This window comes from Chelmon rostratus, chromosome 8 (genome assembly GCF_017976325.1).
Source record: "Chelmon rostratus isolate fCheRos1 chromosome 8, fCheRos1.pri, whole genome shotgun sequence".
In the NCBI taxonomy this organism is placed as follows: Eukaryota; Metazoa; Chordata; class Actinopteri; order Chaetodontiformes; family Chaetodontidae; genus Chelmon; species Chelmon rostratus.
The window spans coordinates 3,183,071-3,201,960 of record NC_055665.1 but is presented as its reverse complement, the minus strand read 5'-3'; the positions used below and the strand labels follow the sequence as shown (position 1 = coordinate 3,201,960).

Below are 18,890 nucleotides of genomic sequence, written 5' to 3'. Positions count from 1 at the left end.
TGTTTGCTTTCTCATTTCCAGCGGCTACAATAGAATTTCTAAACACATCGATGCAAACGTCAGGCTCTGGTGTGAGTCACTCAGAATCAAAGAGCCAAGGGTTTATTTCTAATCTCACAATCCTGCACCGACGTTCAATAATCAAACAGAGAGAAATCCATCACAGAAGGTGCACAGAGACTAATTTCCCCAACAACAGTCGCCCCAAGAGACTGAATGCAGTCTGTGGGTTGTGCCAGGGGGAAAGGCAGAAACATGCGTCCTGGTCTGGTCATCTTAATCCAAACATATCTGAGTTTTAGCTATTTCACTTCATACGTTGCTGGCAATAAGGCAGGTTGTCAGAGACTTTGTGCACAAAAACATTCATAATGGAAAACCTTAACTGGTATCATATTATTTCATGCTTTAATACAATAGTCCAGTAATGTGAGTGTGGAGGTTCATTCTTGACCTCCAGATAAACATTTCACTTATCAAACTATTCCCAAAGCTTTTATCCGTAAGTGAACCTTGAGTTCGGAATGATAACAGCGCAATGATGGCATTTAAAGGGTGACTTCATGCACGAGAAAGGACATATTTTCTGATTTACTTCGAGCAGTATTTCGCCATTTGAGCCTGGTTTCATTCCCAGATCATCAATGCTGACACTCAGTCGCGGCTTTCAGCGTCAGCTTCAGCGAGAGCCTTTCAGCTAACTCCACTGTAACGGATGGCTTTACACTGGCAACAGGATGACCAATCAGATGGTTTCAGTTCTATTTACTGACGTTATGGAAGCAAACGTTTCAGCACTGATAAACAGCATGAATGCATGTGGCCTACAGTGACACTTTTTTAAAAAAAGATATGTTACTGCAGAGTTCTCCATCATATCAGGGTGGCGGCTGCAGTCTGAGTGGTGAAGATATCGATAACAAGCAAAGAAAACCCAAAGTGTCTGCATGGCTGCACGCAGGGAGGAGCCGTTTGGCTGATTTGACCTTTTAGGCTCTGTATTGCCGAGACTCTGGATCCCCTCAGTGCTGAGCAGCTCTGTCTATCAGGTTGGCGGTAAACTCACAGATCATAGGAGGAACGCGTCTTTATCAGCCTGTTTGTGTTCCCAGTCTGTGCACCGCGTGCGGTCGATGATGGATGCTTTTGCATACAGTGTGCATGTGCTGCGCCGTGCACGCCTGGACAAATGGCCACACGTCAGGATACTGTGCGTGACCTTTTGGCGTGTGTGCGCGTAGCTTGTGCGCGAGTGCACACGGGGGGTGGAATCAGTACACAAAACCACGTTAGAGCTGTCACAAGCAGAGCTGAAATTGGATTAGTGTCACCCGTGATAAGGCGAAGGGGCGAAAGAGGGAAGAGGAGAAAATTGGAAGAAAGGAAACGGCTATTTCACCACCACCACCACCACCTCCCTCTCCACCTCCACTATAATTTCATTTCAAATTCCAGGCACTGAATGCATAACCGTGCTGCCATACCGTTATGGAGCCGGCTGAAGTTAATGGAATATTTATATGCAGACTGTGAAACCCTGAATTTCCTTTCTTTTCTGAACAGCGTGCAACCCCCTCCTCCCCCCTTTCTCCTATCTCCCGTTCTAGAATTGCCTTTGTTAGGATTTGACACTATTTTTACACCTCCAAGAGCACTGTATTTCCATAGGCTGCAGTTGAGAGCGCATGAAGAGAGGCAGAGTGAATGCGAGCAGCTTTTGGTCAGGTGCTATTAGCCTCACTGCACTAAGCCACATAGAAATCAATGCAAAGGGAGTAACAACGGATAACCCCACATCACGCACCTTAAACAGCGGCGGAAGATCAAATTAATGCTAATGCAGAGAAGGGCCGGGAGGGGTGACACAGCTGCACAGGCATGTGACGAGCCATAACAATAACCTGGACTGATATCACCAAAAATGGTGCATTAAGTAGTTATACACGGCTGGAGATTGAGAGCAGGTCTGCATTGAGAAAGTGACAAGAGAAAAGTAGAATAGTGGGGGAAAGATGGATGCTGACAGGTGAGACTGAAAAGAAACAGAGGGGGAGGAAGCAGGGAGGCAGGGGATGGGGAAGAACTCACAGAGGAGCTATAAATACAGTGAGAGCGAGGCCCTCGGTTGCTGCATAAACCCACAACGAGATGCCCCGACATCGTTAGCATTCAGCTAGCGTAGCATTATAGCCAAGCTCCTGCTGTGTCTATAGTAAAACCAATAAGAGGGAGGTATCATGGGATAGTGCAGGAGAAATATGGCACATTCTTTTGCAGTAGGTGGGGGGAGGCTGGGCGCTGAGAGAGGGAATTGAGAGATCCGAAAGCTGGGATACAGATAGACTCCCATTAAGTATTCAACCACGGGGTCATAACAGTTACAGCTCCTCCACAGAGGCACAGATTTCCATTTTGCTACATCCTACGATTCATCCCTGTAGCTTTTGTGCAGTCACAGTCGTGCTACACCGAGGGATTTACAATTTCATCTGGAGGGGCTGCCGGTTGTAAACAATAAGAGCCGGTTTATGGTGTGAGTTTGTCACCCAGAAACTTTGCGGTGTGACTCCTAGGAGGATGCTCCTATAAACTGTTTGGTGCTGATGCAGTGGTCAGCGTCCCATGTTTGAATGGCGAGCTCTTCCCGCTTTGATGATACAAACATGACATCAAGCCCTCGCTTTTTGCTGGAGCTGAACGTTTCCTCCAGTGACCCAGAGTTTGGATCGTTCCCCCCGTTAGGCTGGCCGAGGCTGACACCTCCTCCAGCAGACAGCAAGCAGGGACACAAAGGAAACATATATGAGTGAGAGTGAAAAAGACACCACCTGTGTGTGTGCATCCGTGTGTGTTTGTGCTGCTCACATCAAACAATGGGAGGGAGGTGTTACTTGGCTCCCTGTTAGCGTTTGAAAAATGACATGAATGGACACCTTTGGAAGCAGCAGCACCTCTCTCTTTGTGGGAAGGAAGGAAAGCGGGGTGTAATATTGGCGGAGCGAAAGAAGATGAGTCATGCCGTCTTTAATGAAAGCACCCGCGGCATCTGTGTGGAGTTGTGGTTGGCACCATCAGCACATTGTTATCTCCCTCTGTTCCCTGGCTAAGAGGCAGCGGCGGACCTCCCAGGCCGACGTGTGGCGCGCTCACACTAGAGGCCATTAAAGACAGACAGAAGCACCTGGCAAATAGGAGAACACTGGCGAGGCAGAGGAAACGGAGGAGAAAGGAAGCCAAAAGCCGCACAAGAAATGGAAAAGAGAGCAGCTCATTATCGCTCAGAGCGGGTATTACAAGCTAGCTGTCAGCACACCTTTGGTTCCCCAGTGGAGAGTAGGTGTGAGGAGGAAAGCGGTGGCTGGAAAAATTTGTTCTGACGGAAAGTGTTTTCTTAATTAGACCTCGGCATGATAGGTGTGAGACTCCTAACCTTCCAGGGCAGAATTTAAATATGAAAAAAAAAGTCAAAGCTGAGTCATTTTTCATTGTTCATGACTGAACCCGCTTTATGGAGGAAAATAATGTTTTGCAAAATATATATTTTGAAACAGGGCTGATATAAAAGGGCACAAATGTCATAAAATAACAGAACACCTGATCTTCTTTGTCTGGACCAAAAGGCTACAGTCACATATTTCTTCTAATTCTCAAGCTCATTTCCTCCAGCAGGAGTGTTGGATAAGCCAGTAATAAATCAAGGATGTTGTAACAGTGCCCCCTAGTGGGCACTGTGAGAAAGGTGGTGTGCAGATGCTCTACATGTATGTCACCTCACTTCGACACTGTGAGGCAGTCACACTGGTTGACAGCTATTTAATAAAGCTTCAGCTCTTGTTTTATCATATATGCAACGTTTTCTGATTCTGACAAAATACTTTCTTCCGATAATAAAAGGAGTTTCTGCATCGTGATGCAGGTCGAAACAGGAATGTTTGTCACATTTCAGCCTTCACTGATCAGCGGTAGATAATGGCAGCCGTAACAGGAGGCCTGAATGTTTTGAAAGGATTATTCAAGTTCACTTCACTAAGCAACAAACAATACAAAACCTTTCAAACGCCAATCTCAACACAATGCCCGTCAGTTTAATGTGCACCTGACCGTAATTATGCAGATTTGAAGTAATTAGCCAAGAAACCTGGTAGCCCTAATGAGTTGATGCAAAAGAGTACAGGCTAATTTTGGATAATGAGTCTCACATTGTGCGCTCTGGTTTACATAACACAGGAACTAAATGTCTGTTTTTTAAGAGATTCCCACATAGAGCAGCAGCCTCCCACAGACTTAATCTCCATACAAATACCTTACAAATTAGACCCAGTGTGTTTGCCAGTCCATGCAGCTGGGAGGCTGGAAAACTGTGAATGTAGCCTTTTCTTTGCTACCTGCCACAAACATGCCTTGGTGCTGCTATTTTGGCGCGGGTCACCTATTGACCTGACAGGCAAGTGTCAGGGGAGAGCCACATGTCAGCTGCAGGTGGAGGCTCTCAGCAGGGAGCGACGCTGTGGCGCTGGACGGCACAGTCGGAGCCCAGGATAACACAGCACCGAGGGACTGCCGGTAAGGGGGCTTCTCTTTTCACCTTTGTGGCTTTTCTTTAACCTTTTTTTGTCTTTTACGTGTATTGCTGTAGTTAACTGGTGGGATGGCGCATTACGCTCTGCATGATCCCCTGTGATGTTTTTTTTTTTTTTTTTCAGTAGATTGAATTTGGCACAGTGGTGAAATTTCACAGTAAATGTAAAACAAAGCAGCAGCAGCAGAGTTTGCACAGTCACAGCTAGAAAAAAAACACCTCACTTATTGAGAATATTTTCTCTTTTCTTAGCTGTAGCCGGTGTCTCCGGAGGTTACCTCAGGTTTTATGAGGTTGTGTGTGAAACAGGTACAAGCATATTTCTGTACTTCCTGCCATGCTTTCGGGTGGATAGAAGAATGTGGCTTTAAACGATCTTTTAGCACTGCAATAAAGCTTCACACACAAGCAAAATGTCTTATTCTAATCTCATTAAAGACAGTGCCAAAGGTCCGTCCTCTCAAGGAAGAAAGGATTTTAAGAGATTTTCCTCATCAGTGATATTTTAGCTGCCGACCCTCACAAAGAAGACTCCGACCTGTATTCCGGGAAGTCACTTCTTCTCCTTGTCTCGTCTCAGCTCAGCAGTTAACTTCAGCATCAGTCTGGAGGTTTCCAACCCTCTGAAGATGTACGGCCTGTATTTGGAAGCAGTGAACGATTACATTAATGAATCGTACGGGGAGGACGTGTGGAGACTGATCGAGAACCGAGCAGAGATACCCCACCTCAAGTTTGTCAGACATCAGATGTACAAGTAGGTGGCTGTTTTTGTAAATCATGTTTTCCCGTTACGCTGTGGTGACCTGTGCAACGTCTTGGTTTTCAGTGCCTGAACAGCAGCAAACTATATTTTTGCAGTGTTATTTTTCAAGTATAATGTAGCACAGAAACGTTGCTCACTTCAAGTGCAGCACTTTAAAACCTGAAAAAATCTAAAAGGAATTCCTGCCAGTCACATTCAGGAAATATTTCTTCTTTGGTGAGACAAACTCTATTTAGGAGCCTCATCTGTTAGTCTGCAGCTGACCTGCTGACCAGTGAGTGATTATGTGGTTAACTATGACGATGCACAGTGTCGTAAACATCTGAACGGTGAAGGCCAGTTCAGCTCAGTGGAGTTGTAATCATCCATTCTGAAGCTCGCGTTGCTATATTATTGTTTTGGCAATTTAGAGAGTGTAGAGATTCCACCATGTGCTCATCCCTGCATCTCAATTTGATGAATTGAACATTTTTACATGCTAGTTTTTCTTTTATGGGTCATCTGAAAAGCTGATTTTGACTTAATAACTTTCCTCCCTCTTTACAGTGACAACCTGATCCTGCGGCTGGCAAAGGCAGCAGGCGAGGTTCTGGGAAAGACCCACGATGAGCTGATGTACGCCTTCGGGGTCTATATGGTCAAGCGGATCGGAAACTACGGATATGAGCGGATCCTAAAGGTGATGCTCCCCCCTGTGGTGGTTTTCAATACCATTTTGACGTTAAATACATGTCTTTATGCCTGTTTCTACACTCATCTCTGACACATACCCTGCTCACCTGCTCACATTTTAGAATAAATGGAGTAAGAACTGGGCAAATAGCATGACTGCTTATAGTTAAATATAGCTGAACAGAGAAATGAAAATATTTATGCCAATGAAATTCCCTAATGAGCAATAAAGATCCCATTTATTCATTAAAAATACAAACAGTCATCTGCATCTATACTGGGGTTGAAGGTGACATTAAAACAAATAATAACTACCAAGTATTCTGACAATTTGAAAAATAACTTTGGAGAAAATTAATCACCAACTATTCTGATAATCTATTAATGGCTTCAGTCATTTTTCAAGCGAAAAGGTCAAACACTTGCTGGTTCCAGCTTTTTAAATGTCAGGATTTGCTGCCTTTCTTTGTCATTTATGAGAATAAATGAAGAGGTTTGGGTTTTGGACTGTTGGCTGGACAAAGGAAGCAATTTCGAGATGTCATTTTGAGTTCTGGGAAATTGTGATGAGAATTTATCACAATTTTTTGACATGATCTGCAGTTTGATTAATAATGAAAATAAGCAATAATTGCAGCCCCAGTAACGACATATTATCCATAATATATTAACACACTTCTTGTAAAATTTAAACCTCATCTTTTGTAGGTGTTGGGGCGAAATGTGCGCGACTTCATCAACGAGCTGGACAACCTGCACGAGTACTTTCGCTTCTCCTTCCCGAAGGTGCAGCCGCCGAGCTTCTGCGTGGAGGAGGAGTGCGAGACGAGCCTCACGCTGCACTATCGCAGCACCCGCAAAGGCTTCACTCAGTTCGTCAAAGGTAACGAGACGCACAGCGGGGGAAGCGTTTGGTGTCGCAGTTTACCACAGTGACAGGAAGCTGGGTTTGATCCCCGACCCCAGACCTCCCTGCGGTGCAGAGTTTACGTCTTCACCCAGTGTTTCTGTGGGTTTCTGCCCAATGCATGCTGGGACCGGCTCCAGCCTCATGCACATGAATGTGAACAATGACTCTGAGCGTTGTTCATTCAGATCAGGATATCAGCACAGACCATTAACTTCAGAGCACACAGAACAAGCACAAAGATTAGAAGTCATTCTGAATTATTTTTGTTACTTTCAACACAGGACACAGACACAACACACACTATTAAAGGGCCATATCAGTATTTTTGCATGTTTGACCTCATTTACTACAAATTACACATGTACGTTACTATGGACCACGTTCCGAAACATGCTGCAGCGGTGTAGATGTTTGAATAAATTTTCCAGGGAGCCACAGGTCGACATTTATGTCAGAGCAAAAGTCAAAATGTGCAGAGGAAACTGCTTGAGACAGACAATGAACAGTGAGCATTCGTTCAACAGTCTGCAGCTCAGACATACGAAACATTCACGAACTATAGGTTTTAAGCAGCTGATTATTTATGGTTCCAATTGTTTTAATTAAGAACATTAGATCAAAAATCAAAAAATCAATAATACAACAGTTAATAGTTCCATATTGCTGATAGTTTGACCTCTTTTTGTTTTTGGACTGTGATAGTGCCCATTTTTCTCTCCCCTCTCTCCTTCTAAAAACTGTGCTGTGTTAATGTAAAATAAATGACTTGGCTCACATGGGCGCCGTCACACCGCCAGGCAAGGTCCATCTATGCATGCAAAGTCATTGATTCAAAATAAAGCGGTGACTCTCGTTAACCCTTCAGCTCGTTCTGACGTTAAGCTTCTACAAAGCCATTGTGACTGAACCCTTCGAAGCAAAAGCCGACCTCATGTGTCCATGACCGGTGTGTGTGATTGATCCTGCAGGGCAGCTCTCTCAAGTGGGACGGCAGTTCTACAACACAGATATCGAAGTGGAAATCCTGTCTAAAGAAGAAACCGAGAAGATGACGTATGTGGTACGTTTTCGGGCTCAGGACAAGCACCAATCGAGCTGTCCTGACCTTGACCCCGAGTCACTTCTATCAGCATGGAAATGATTTCATCAGGCGGAGTTCTTGTTTACACTCAGACAGCAAGTGTTTATTGGATGGAGATAAGTGTTTATTGGGATGGGACTCTGGGCAAACTCATAATTCACAGCAGTATCACATGGTATCTGAAATGTGCAATCTCGTGTACCTGTTGTCTTACTGTCTGCGGTCATGTAATGTCAATGTGACCTCCTGTTGTTTAAGAGTTTGTCCCATAAGCAGAAAGTCAATGTTGCGATTCCTGAAACAGCCAGTGAGTTAAGATACACTTGTTATCATACAGGAACTGATGGTGTCCAGTCGTATCCATACATTTCTTAATTTAGAAGTAAAGTTTATAAGGAGTTTATAAGATATAACTAATCACTTTATTGATGTTACAAATTCTTTAGAGATCAAAAATAAGATATTCACAACAGCAACATTTAGGGCCGGGCCAGATTGCACATGACGCGGTATATAGAACATTATATTTAATGGCTTATTAGAAGGCGAGAAGGTTTTTAATCAAGGTTCCTTCATTATTATCTATCAGTTCTGGAAATTATCAAGTTGTAATTAGAAAGATTTTGGGACGGATGCTGTGGAGCTCTTCTCCAAAGAGACCTTCCAGCCTAAAAGTTGTCCTCTCCAATGGATCTATAAAGAATTAGCAAATGTAGCATTGGCCATTAAAACACAATAGTCGCAGCTTAAAAACCCTTAAACCATACCAAAGTATGCCTTATTAGGTCCACCTAGCTAAAAATAATGCAGTCTAATATAAAAGTCATCCAATAAAACCTACTTTCATGAAGGTTATAATGTTCAGTTTTTGCCAAAACCAGTTAAAGAGGTGTTGATTCAGCTGTATGATACTGAGTGTATGTGGGCCAGTTTGTCTTCGCTCCATTAGCCAAAAAGCTGCATTTTCCATTTGACACTATCTTACCTACAAGTAAGACATTTCAATGATAACATATCAACAAAGGTGTTCTTTAAACTGTATGGAGGAAATAAATTAGTCTCATATTTAAATTATGTTCATGTCCTGAGAGAAAGAAAGAAAGAACTAATGTTTTCTCACAGATTGCTTTTGGGCTTTTGACAGATTTCAACAGCTCATCGTTATGAAAAGACAACATTACGGCGATGAGTTTGGTTTATGGTATTTATGGTACTGGTATTCACACTAATTGACTTGTATTTCGAGGGTTTCATTAACGTCTCTCTCTGCCCCGCCAGGTTTATAAAATGAACTTCGACAACGCCGCCTTCAAACACCGCATGCCCCAGCAGAAGACGGCGCCGAGCTACGAGAAGCTGCCAATGAAGCGAGGTATCTTTTTTGACATGTTCCCCTTCAGCGTCATCTTCCGCCGGGACATGACCATGTACCGCATCGGCGACGGCCTCAAGGAGGTCTTCTCGGACCTCCAGGGCAAGAAGGTCAACGAGGAGTTCACTCTGGTCAGACCCATGCTGGAGTTCAGCTGGGATAACGTGAGTCCAAAGCGTAAATATAAAGTTGCTCATGTTGCCTTGCTGACAAACTAAGCCATAAAAATCCTTCTGCTGACTCCCATCAGATCTACACCCATCTGAACAACGTGTTTGAGCTGCTGTCTAAAGCGGTGGTGGAGAGCAAGCAGAAGGTCAACATCCCCAAACTGAGCAAGGAGGAGCCAGAGGAGAAGGAAGAGAGCGAGAAAGCAAAGAGGGAAGAGGAGAGAGGTGCCGTTTCAATCATTTACTTCATTTCAAATGCATAATGTATAAAAAGGTGTTCATTTTAAATGGACAGGTTCACAAAATATCCATCCCTTCACTTCACTCCCTCTTTTTCTGCCAAGGTTATTGCATCTAACCAGAGCAGATAAAACATTTCTAATCTATCCAGGCCTAAATGAATATCAAACCACTGCTGTTCATTTAACAATAAAGTTAAATGCACTGCATCCTCAAAGCAGGTACAACAATATTTAAGTACATTTAAATGCCGTGAAGAGAAATATGTTTTGCAAGAATTCTGATGTGAAACCAACAAGTTGCCGACAGCCTGAGGAGCACTTCTCAAAAATGTGTTGTCAGAATAAAAGCAGATGAAAAGACATCAAACAAAGAAAGTCATTTGTTAAATATTGCTAAAGATGTCATTATTTCAAGAGGCCAAAGCAACATTCATTTTTATTTTATGGGGTTTTGATTTGTATAAGTATGACACATACTGTACAATAATCCACAACAAACCATCAACAGCCCACTAGAACAGAACTTATAACAAGGGGATGGACTTGTAGCACAGTCTATAGCTGAACACTGCCTCTCTGCTTCTGCCTGAGTCTGTGATTAGAATTCAACACAACATCCTTGCTGCCCTCGTTAACTCACTTGCTTAACTCACACCCCGGCGCTTTCTATCATCCATCCTCCCTCTGTTTCTGCCGCTCATCCCTCCGTCAGAGCCAAAGGCGGTGGAGGAGATGAAGGGCACGGACCAAGAGTACAGCAGCGCTCTCACCCAATACAACAGCTCCGCAAACTCTGGAGGGGAAGACATTGAACTGCTGGCATTCCAGACTGTCACCGGTCAGAACAATTTACACTTTAACTCACATTTCTAGTGTCTGACATGCTGTTTTCATTTAGCTCTATGCTTGCAAAAGGTCAGCTGTTTTAAAACAACCAATGGCTTGCCCATCAACAGCATTTCACATATTAATTCTGCTAATCAATTTTCACTTCCTGTTGCATGTATCCTGTTGATCTCATGGTTCTTTTCAGGAAAGTGTAGTGAGACCATCTTTGAGGACATGCGGGAGCCTCCAAAGAAACCGCTCCACCTGAAGGGCCAGATGAAGTACGTCCCCCAGTGGGACTCCCTCATCTTCCTGGGGACGCCCATGTAAGATTACAGCCTACTATGTTGGTGTTTACTTAGAGGTCTTCATAGGTCTGCTTGGCTTCTAGCAACTGGAATCCAACCCCACGTCCAAATTATAGTACATTCTTGCTAATAGGGTCAGGTAGGCTCCAGTTCTATTGCTGCAAGTATCGGGTCTGTGTGTCAATGTATCTAAGACCTAATGCTGTCTGTTGTGGTCAACTGCATTTTGGATCTGGTCTAATTAATACCCAGGTCTATTCAGACTGGGTCTGACAGTCTTTGTGTTCCTTTCAGGTCATGTGTCTTATTTTGGAAAATTACTTTATGCCTCTGGGGTTTGGACAAGTCTTCTACTGGTCCCTTTGAGATCAGGTTCAAAGTAAACTTTCATGCACACAATGGGAAATCCAATTTGGGAATAAACTACATTGAGACTAACCTTTAGTGTTATTTTATAGGAGAGAAAACCAGGCCTTTATTTGAGACATGCTGTTATTAGAGAAAGGCCTTTCTGTCTAATTTTTTTTTTCTCTTATCTGCTCTGTTTCGTCTTGCCTTAGTTTTCTGTTACTATTGCTTGCTATTAATGCTTCGACACTTGTTTCACACCCAAACACTTTCAGCAATTCCATTCTTTGCAAGCTTTTGTTGTGAAATACGTGTTTAACATCAGAACCCACAGTAAGGTTTAATAATCGGAAATAGACAAAGCGTGACAGCAGTATTACTGCTAAAAAGAGACACTCCGGGGTTACAGAGGGGTGAGTATGGCATGACTCCTGTATGTCGTTGTGCTGATGGGATTACTGCTGTGGAAATGGCTTGATGGATTATGCTGAATTTACTTTATGAGCCATTTTCTTTTCCCCCTTTTTATATTTAGTTCAAACCATGAGTTGTTTTGTACAGAGAACAACCCAGAATTATTTGAGATTTTTGAATATTGGCTGTTATTTGAGAAGTATGTAGAGAAAATGTATTCAGTGCTGAGGTTGATGCAATCCTCTGTCATTGCTTTCATAAGTGTATGTTGACACCATATTTATTCAATAACAAACTGGTTCACAGAAATGGTGGTTGCCCCTCCAATCATATCTAATTTTGGAAATTGGATTATGTTCAGTATGCTAATTGAGTGAATTAATTCACATTATCTTGCTTTTCTTCCCTTTCACAGTTTATGTATCTTTATTTCTTGTCCTTGTTCTTGCAGTATAGAGACAGTGGAGGACATGATAAAAATGGGTGTGTACGTGAATGATCTGAACCTGCACGACTCCAGCAGAGAGCTGATTTTGGCCGGGACTCAACAATCGGCTGAGCTGCAGCTGGCCCTCGATCAGGTGAAGACTGAATCCTCAGTCTCCAGATAAAGAGCATCATACTAACAAGGCAGACTTGTATTCAACTGGGGAACTCAATTGTACAAAATCAAAGCCTGGGGGTCTGGTTGAGGGGGTTTACGTCACCTTAGAAAATGTTCTGTAATAAAACTTGTACGATTCGAAGTAGAAGTCATATAATATGATATGCTGAGTGCACAAAATGTAAGAGCTGCCAGTTCTCTCCCTGAGACAGCCTGACCAGGTGAGCCCAGGTGAAGGCTCTGCTCCCCTATTGATTTCACCCATTAAATCCACTTAGTCATGCAGGAGAGATGTGGATTAAGAGGATTAGAGAAGCCAAAGAGGGATTTTTGAGCTTTAACAGAGGTGAGACTGTAACTGTAGACTCTTGTGTCCCATTTCTGATCCCCTAGGAGCAACAAAAATACGCTCAACTGCAAGAAATCATCAAGAAGCTGGACGAAGAGAAGAAAAGAGGAGATTCTTTGCTGTACGCTATGATCCCTAAAGCGGTGGCTGACCGCCTCAGGAAGGGGATCACTGCACTGGAGACGTGCCAGGTACAAGACAGCGCTGTTAACAAGGATGGTGGTACTCGGAAAAAACACAAAATATCAAAGCACCAGGTTCTGAAAAATTCTAAATGAGGCCATAGATGTTGGCTTTTGCTATCCTAGTAATGTTGAGCACTGATCACAGCACCAAATTTTCTCAACAAAGTCCATGTCTTGCATATCAAGGGCATTTGGTTTTGCTGACCCACTCCACATGGAGGTCAGGAGTCAGCCATGCAACAGTGCCCTTAGCTTAGCAGTCAACTCACAAACAAAATGACAAGCTTGTGACCAACAGAAGAACAAGATTTGGCTTCAATCACAGCAGTTGTGCAAGTGAGGACATAAGAAGTGTGAGAACATAGTTGAGCAACTGTTTTACAACTGACTCCACCAAAATCTCAACTAATCCAAAAAAGGGGCAAAGGAGCACGGGTGGAGCTGAGGTAGGCCAAATGAAGGATGGTTGCTGGAACCTAGCGGCTAGCTGTCGTTCAAAACGCCCACTCCAGGCATTTTAATATGGGGGTCTATGGGGATTCACTCACTTTTGGAGGCAGCCTCAAGTGGGCATTCAAGGAACTGCACCACTGTTTTGGCTTCATTTTCAGCTGTGGAGGTTGCTGCTTGGTTGTAGTCGGGCACAATTTTTTAAAACATCCAACACATGAAGTTACAAAATAAAAATGTGAACAGTTTACCACTAACTAACCAAGAATGACTATCCGTCCAATCTAAAATACAACTATAACAACCAACTGATGATGACTGATGACTAAACAAACCTGTGACTGAGTGACCCAGAACTTCTCACATCTCTTTCTGGTACCTCTGTTTGTATCTCAGGTCTTCCCAGATGTGACCATCCTGTTCAGCGACGTGGTCAAGTTCAATGAGATCTGCATCCACATCACACCCATGCAGGTGGTGGACATGCTCAATGAGATCTACATCGTGTTCGACACGCTCAGCGAGAAGCACAACGTCTACAAGGTCAGGCCCTGAAAGCAGCGCAGCCTGATATATCTGCATATCATTCAGCTACTTTGAACGGTCCTTTGACATTTTAAGTATTTAGGGTCAGTTTCTGTCCCCTTCTAATATACATTTTCACCCAAATGAAAAATGATAGCTCATGATTTTCTTTACATTTAACTGTTTTCTAACTGAGCTTTAAGTTCCAGCAGAATTTTCTTACCAAGCTGGGAGATTTCTGCAACAGCATTTTAAACACTATGGGGGATGCAAACTTTCCGAAAAGCTAAATGTAGAAAATCTTTCGTGAAACCTTGTATCAGTTTAACTGAAAGAATAACTGTACAATAATTGGACAGTACAGACTTTTAACTGTCATTGAAAAATACAAACACTAAACATTCGGGTGTGTTTAAGTCTGAGAAAGAAGTAACACATGCACACACGCTGGATAATACATCGAGAGATGAAGTTGAATTCATGTCTTTATCTTGGACATGGAAGTCAAAAGGTCCATTCTCTCTATGACCAGCTAGAAATCGTCTCCTTTCTGTCCAGGTGGAGACGATTCGTGACGCCTACATGGTGGTGGCGGGTGTGCCCAACAAAACCACCTTTCATGCGCACCACATCTGCGACATGGCCCTGGACATGCTGAGCTCCATTGACCACCTTAAAGACCCCTCCACCGGAGATAACATCCAGATCAGAGTCGGTGAGCAGTACACCTGTCAGCCATGATAAGGCCCCCGGGTTATTTTGCGGTTTTGGGTGTTGCCAGTTGCCGGCCATCAGGAGGTCACGGCTCAGGGTCGGCCACGCGTCGCTGCCTTCGACCTGGCAGAGATTCAGTGACTTGATCTTTGTGGTTCAGACATTTCCAGGTTGGGCTTTTTATTTACTCAAACTCTCTACAACCTTAAAGTGACAACTCCAAAGTATAATCTTGGGGCAGAACAGAGATTTTTCTTCAACCAGAGGACCTTGGTAAAGTACACATATCAAGACACTGATTCGTTTTTGTCACAAGGGGTCACTGTTCTGACTTCAGCACTAACCACTGACATCTCTGGAGAATGTTTTTATCATTTGTTTATCCCAAACTGTGCTCAAGATTGAGAAAAAAAATACTTTAGACATTAACAATTAACATTAAATAATCTATGACTTGTCATCCACTACTGGAAAAACCATGATGCTACGGTCTGTCACTCATAGAAATAAACCATAACGCTGCATTACAGTCGAGGTGGGTCAACTACTAAGAGCAGAGATCTGATGCAAAGTGAGGGGGTTAATACTGTCCTTAACATCCATTCATCCATCTATTCTGCAAACTGCTCCTTCTGTCAATGGGCTTCAAGGTGACACCTGAAGAAAATGTTGCTTTCTTCAACACTATTTCTCCAGTTGCTGAAAACACAACTGCTGAGTCATTCGTATTATTCTACAAACTTATATTTCCCTCACAAATAATTATGGTCATGTTAAGGACCAGCGACAGGAGCATTTTTACACTGTTCCACTTTTAAGGTAAATTATAAACCAATATAACAACTGTTCAACAACAATCTCCAGTGTCATCCTCTGAATTTAAGGGCCTGGATAAACGCTGGTTATGTGATGAGTACAAGGTAAAGAACTACTGGAAATGTGAAGTTGTGCATTTTTGCGCAGTGCAGATAAACAGCTTTTCCTCTTTTAGGTATTCACTCTGGTATGGTGGTGGCTGGTGTGGTGGGTCTGAAGATGCCTCGCTACTGTCTGTTTGGTGACACTGTGAACACAGCCTCAAGGATGGAGAGCAACGGAGTGGTGACTACACTAACATATTTAACAACCCATCGCCCGGCAAAATGTGCTAAATAACCCGTAGCAAAAGTGGAAATAACTGCAGTGACGTTCATGAGTTAGCTCAAATTCACATAGATTAGTATAGAAACCATTTTCTGTCTAATGACCCTGCCATTGTGCGTGATGCTTTTTAGTTAATGGAACAGGCTAATCACTTCATTTGCTTTCCGTTGCGTACAGTTATATAAGTTAATGTCATGTTTTCTGGGAAATCTGTTCTGTGATGAAAAGAAAATTAAAAAGGAGGGAGTTTGCAGGCTTAATTTCCTCCCAACACACTCCCACAAAGGAAGAAAACTCTGACTGAACTCTCATTTTAGAGTCCAGTAAGCCAAAAGTTTTCACTTCCCCTTGATGACTTTCAGTACAGATGGAGCTGGTACTTCAATACTTTACTTCAAGCTTTAGCAGGAGTTTTCTGTGTGTGCGTCTGTCTGAGCAGGGCATGCAGATACACATCAGTCAGACCACCAAAGACCACCTGGAACATGAGCCCTACATCATTGAAGAGAGGGGTAAAATCTTTGTAAAGGTGAGCGGTTAATATCAGCACATGATGTTACGACGTTCTCATCCACCATCCACTCACTGAGATGGACATTATGATTAATGCTTTACACGTCGGGTCTTACCAGTCTGTAATGTAGCTGTAATACTTCAATCACTTAGTTCCAATATGAGGTCTGTAATTTGAAAAATGGGACCCCTGCGTCTGCTGGGAGACTCGCTGTTGAGTATTACTGAAAATATTCACACAATTCGGAGATATTTTGGACATGACACTCAAATTTTTTAATATTGATTAATTATTTTTATATGAAATGTTCTTTCTAACATGTATATATAGCATTTGTGATCAGAGCACTTTATTTTCCGAACATCTTCCAGGGTAAAGGCTACATGAAGACCTACTGGCTGAAAGGAAAGAAAGATCTATCGTTCAAGACCCCGGCAGAGCTGCGCTACAGCAGCGAACAGAAAGACTCTGAGGACAAGAGCTCTAATGGGTGAGCAGACAAAAGGAGAGCAGTCGGCAGCAAAGAATCACTTTTCCTGTGTAGTGGACTCAGGATGCCCCCTGTTGATGCAGTCAGAGCTGAGCTCATTGCCCCCTGTGGCACCAGACAGCAAGCACACTGAAAGGCAGGTTTAGGTGCTTTTGTTTGTTGGAAGGAGTCACGCTGACCAGCAAACACAAACTTTTCACTCAGACGGGGCAGTGCTGCCCTTGGGTTATTGAACCACAACAAAAAAAACCAAACAGGGTGAAACAAAACAGGCAACACAGCGCTACGAAAAAACGCCCTTTTAACAGCAGCTTGTTCCTTTGTTTGAAGAGTTCTTTGGAAAAGATGTGAAGATGTGTCTTGAAACAAAACAGAAAAGGGCAAATGAGTGCACTGGCATACCTGTTAACATCGGGGTTTGAAAATAAGGGGAATTTTCTGGCGTTGATTTCTCGGAAAACAGCTGAAATAACATCATTCCAAGGACAGATTTATTCGCTTGCTTAAAGAAAATATGATTGTAGGACCGAGTACTACGCCAAATGATTTGTTCAGGATATTTTTGCAGTGTGAGAGAAGCTGCTGACAGGAATAACATCTCAGAGCTGAGAAACTAGTGTTTTTACAACTATCATCCCTGGAGCCAAAGTAAAAATGTTGGATTTCTGGCAGCATGATTACAGATTATATTACACATTATACTTAAGACAATGTTTTTCATGTCTTCTGTGAATCAAACTCTAATAATGTGTAACTGCTTTAGCTCCACAAGCACCAATGCCAAGCGCATGGCCTCCAACCTCCAAATCACGAGCAGTGAGGAGCAAGCTGAAGGTAAGCCGAGCCCCAGCGACCTCCCCCTGGACACCCTGCCCCCACCAGAGGCCGCCAACGAGCCCCCCGCCCTTTCAACCGAGCCGCAGGAGAAGGACAAAGCCAAAAAGACTAGGAACAACAAGGGGGCCAAGCTGGAGGTGCCCCAGGGGAACGCAATGCTGGAGTCTTCGCCGGCCGCCGACGGGCTGGAGAACCCGGGTCCGTTACTGAACATCAAGAGAAACAGCTTCAGGCAGCAGTACGCCAAGCTGCCCACCAACCTGCCCATGCGCAGCGCCGCCTGCTCCATTCTGTGAGCAGATGGTCGTGGCGTGAGATTACAAGACGACTCCAACCCGTGACAAGGCCGGGACGCTGGAAACATCACGACGCAGGCAGTTCAGCATTTTCAACATGAACGCCGACTGACGCACACCTTGAATGTCATCCCACAGGGTTTTCAGAGGTATAGGCTTTTGTGACATATTGAATAAAAATAACAGTAATATGGCAACTTAAACTGAAGACCAACACTTTGAAACATTTCCCACTATGTATTGTATTCATGCATCAAAGGATCTGCCTTGACTTCTTATGAATTCAGTTGGATCAACACCACCAATGCCCTGAATAGAATTTACAGGTTTCACAACACGCCTTCCTTATGTTGCATGTTTAAAAAAAAAAAAAAAGAGGAAGTGCGATGTCCTCTGAACACAAACAGCTCACGCACAGAGAACCAGTAAACTTCAAAATAGTACCACGGGTAACGGCAGCCATCACAATGAGTTCACTTCTGATTTGCTTTGTGCTATTTGCTGTATGATGTTGCAGCTACCAGCCATTCATGAAGTCACTGCAATTACTGCTACAGAAATCATGTTCAAATGTATGCTGGCAACAAATTACAGGATGTTTTTGGGAAATTGAAGCGAGCCATTTTGTGACGGGGCTTACATGATTTTTAAGTGAGGCGGCAGCCTCCACAGAAAAACTAATTGTATGGATGCCTCATTTAATTCACTGAGCATAGACATCATCAGAGGTTGTATTTTATTTTGTTTAAATTAGGCGTATGGTAATTCGGTAGGCACTTTGCTAGACTTTCACAACGTTGTCTTAAAGAGTTCTGGCTCTACTGTCTGCATGTAACTGACTGCATTTGTTTCACTGTATGATAGTGTTTATTTATATAAAACTGTATGTACAGCCACTAAACCTGACACGCTGTCATTTTTTGTAATTAGGTCATGACACTCATACTCATCCACTGGTTAAAGTGGTTGGTGGTTTCAAAAAAAGGTCAATAATGTTTAATGACAGCTGGCAGTTGCAGGTGTGTGAGGTGACCGATCCTCGTCCAGTGTCACCTGTAGACACTGTGGGGTGTTTGAATAGCCACTAGGAGGT

General features: G+C 43.3%; 1 protein-coding gene across 1 annotated transcript; it reads left to right on the top strand.

Annotated features, from left to right (window-relative positions):
* The first annotated feature begins 2,012 nt into the window (after positions 1-2,012).
* Positions 2,013-18,584, top strand: LOC121610247 (soluble guanylate cyclase 88E-like). The gene is made up of 17 exons (XM_041942262.1): positions 2,013-2,026; positions 5,160-5,336; positions 5,892-6,024; positions 6,726-6,900; positions 7,896-7,987; positions 9,287-9,544; positions 9,631-9,715; positions 10,505-10,630; positions 10,826-10,946; positions 12,142-12,271; positions 12,688-12,834; positions 13,675-13,821; positions 14,362-14,518; positions 15,509-15,582; positions 16,100-16,189; positions 16,546-16,664; positions 17,428-18,584. Exons 1-17 carry the CDS (start codon positions 2,013-2,015, stop codon positions 17,795-17,797), a joined length of 2,415 nt encoding a protein of 804 aa, XP_041798196.1. The 3' UTR covers positions 17,798-18,584.
* Positions 18,585-18,890: the final 306 nt, after the last annotated feature.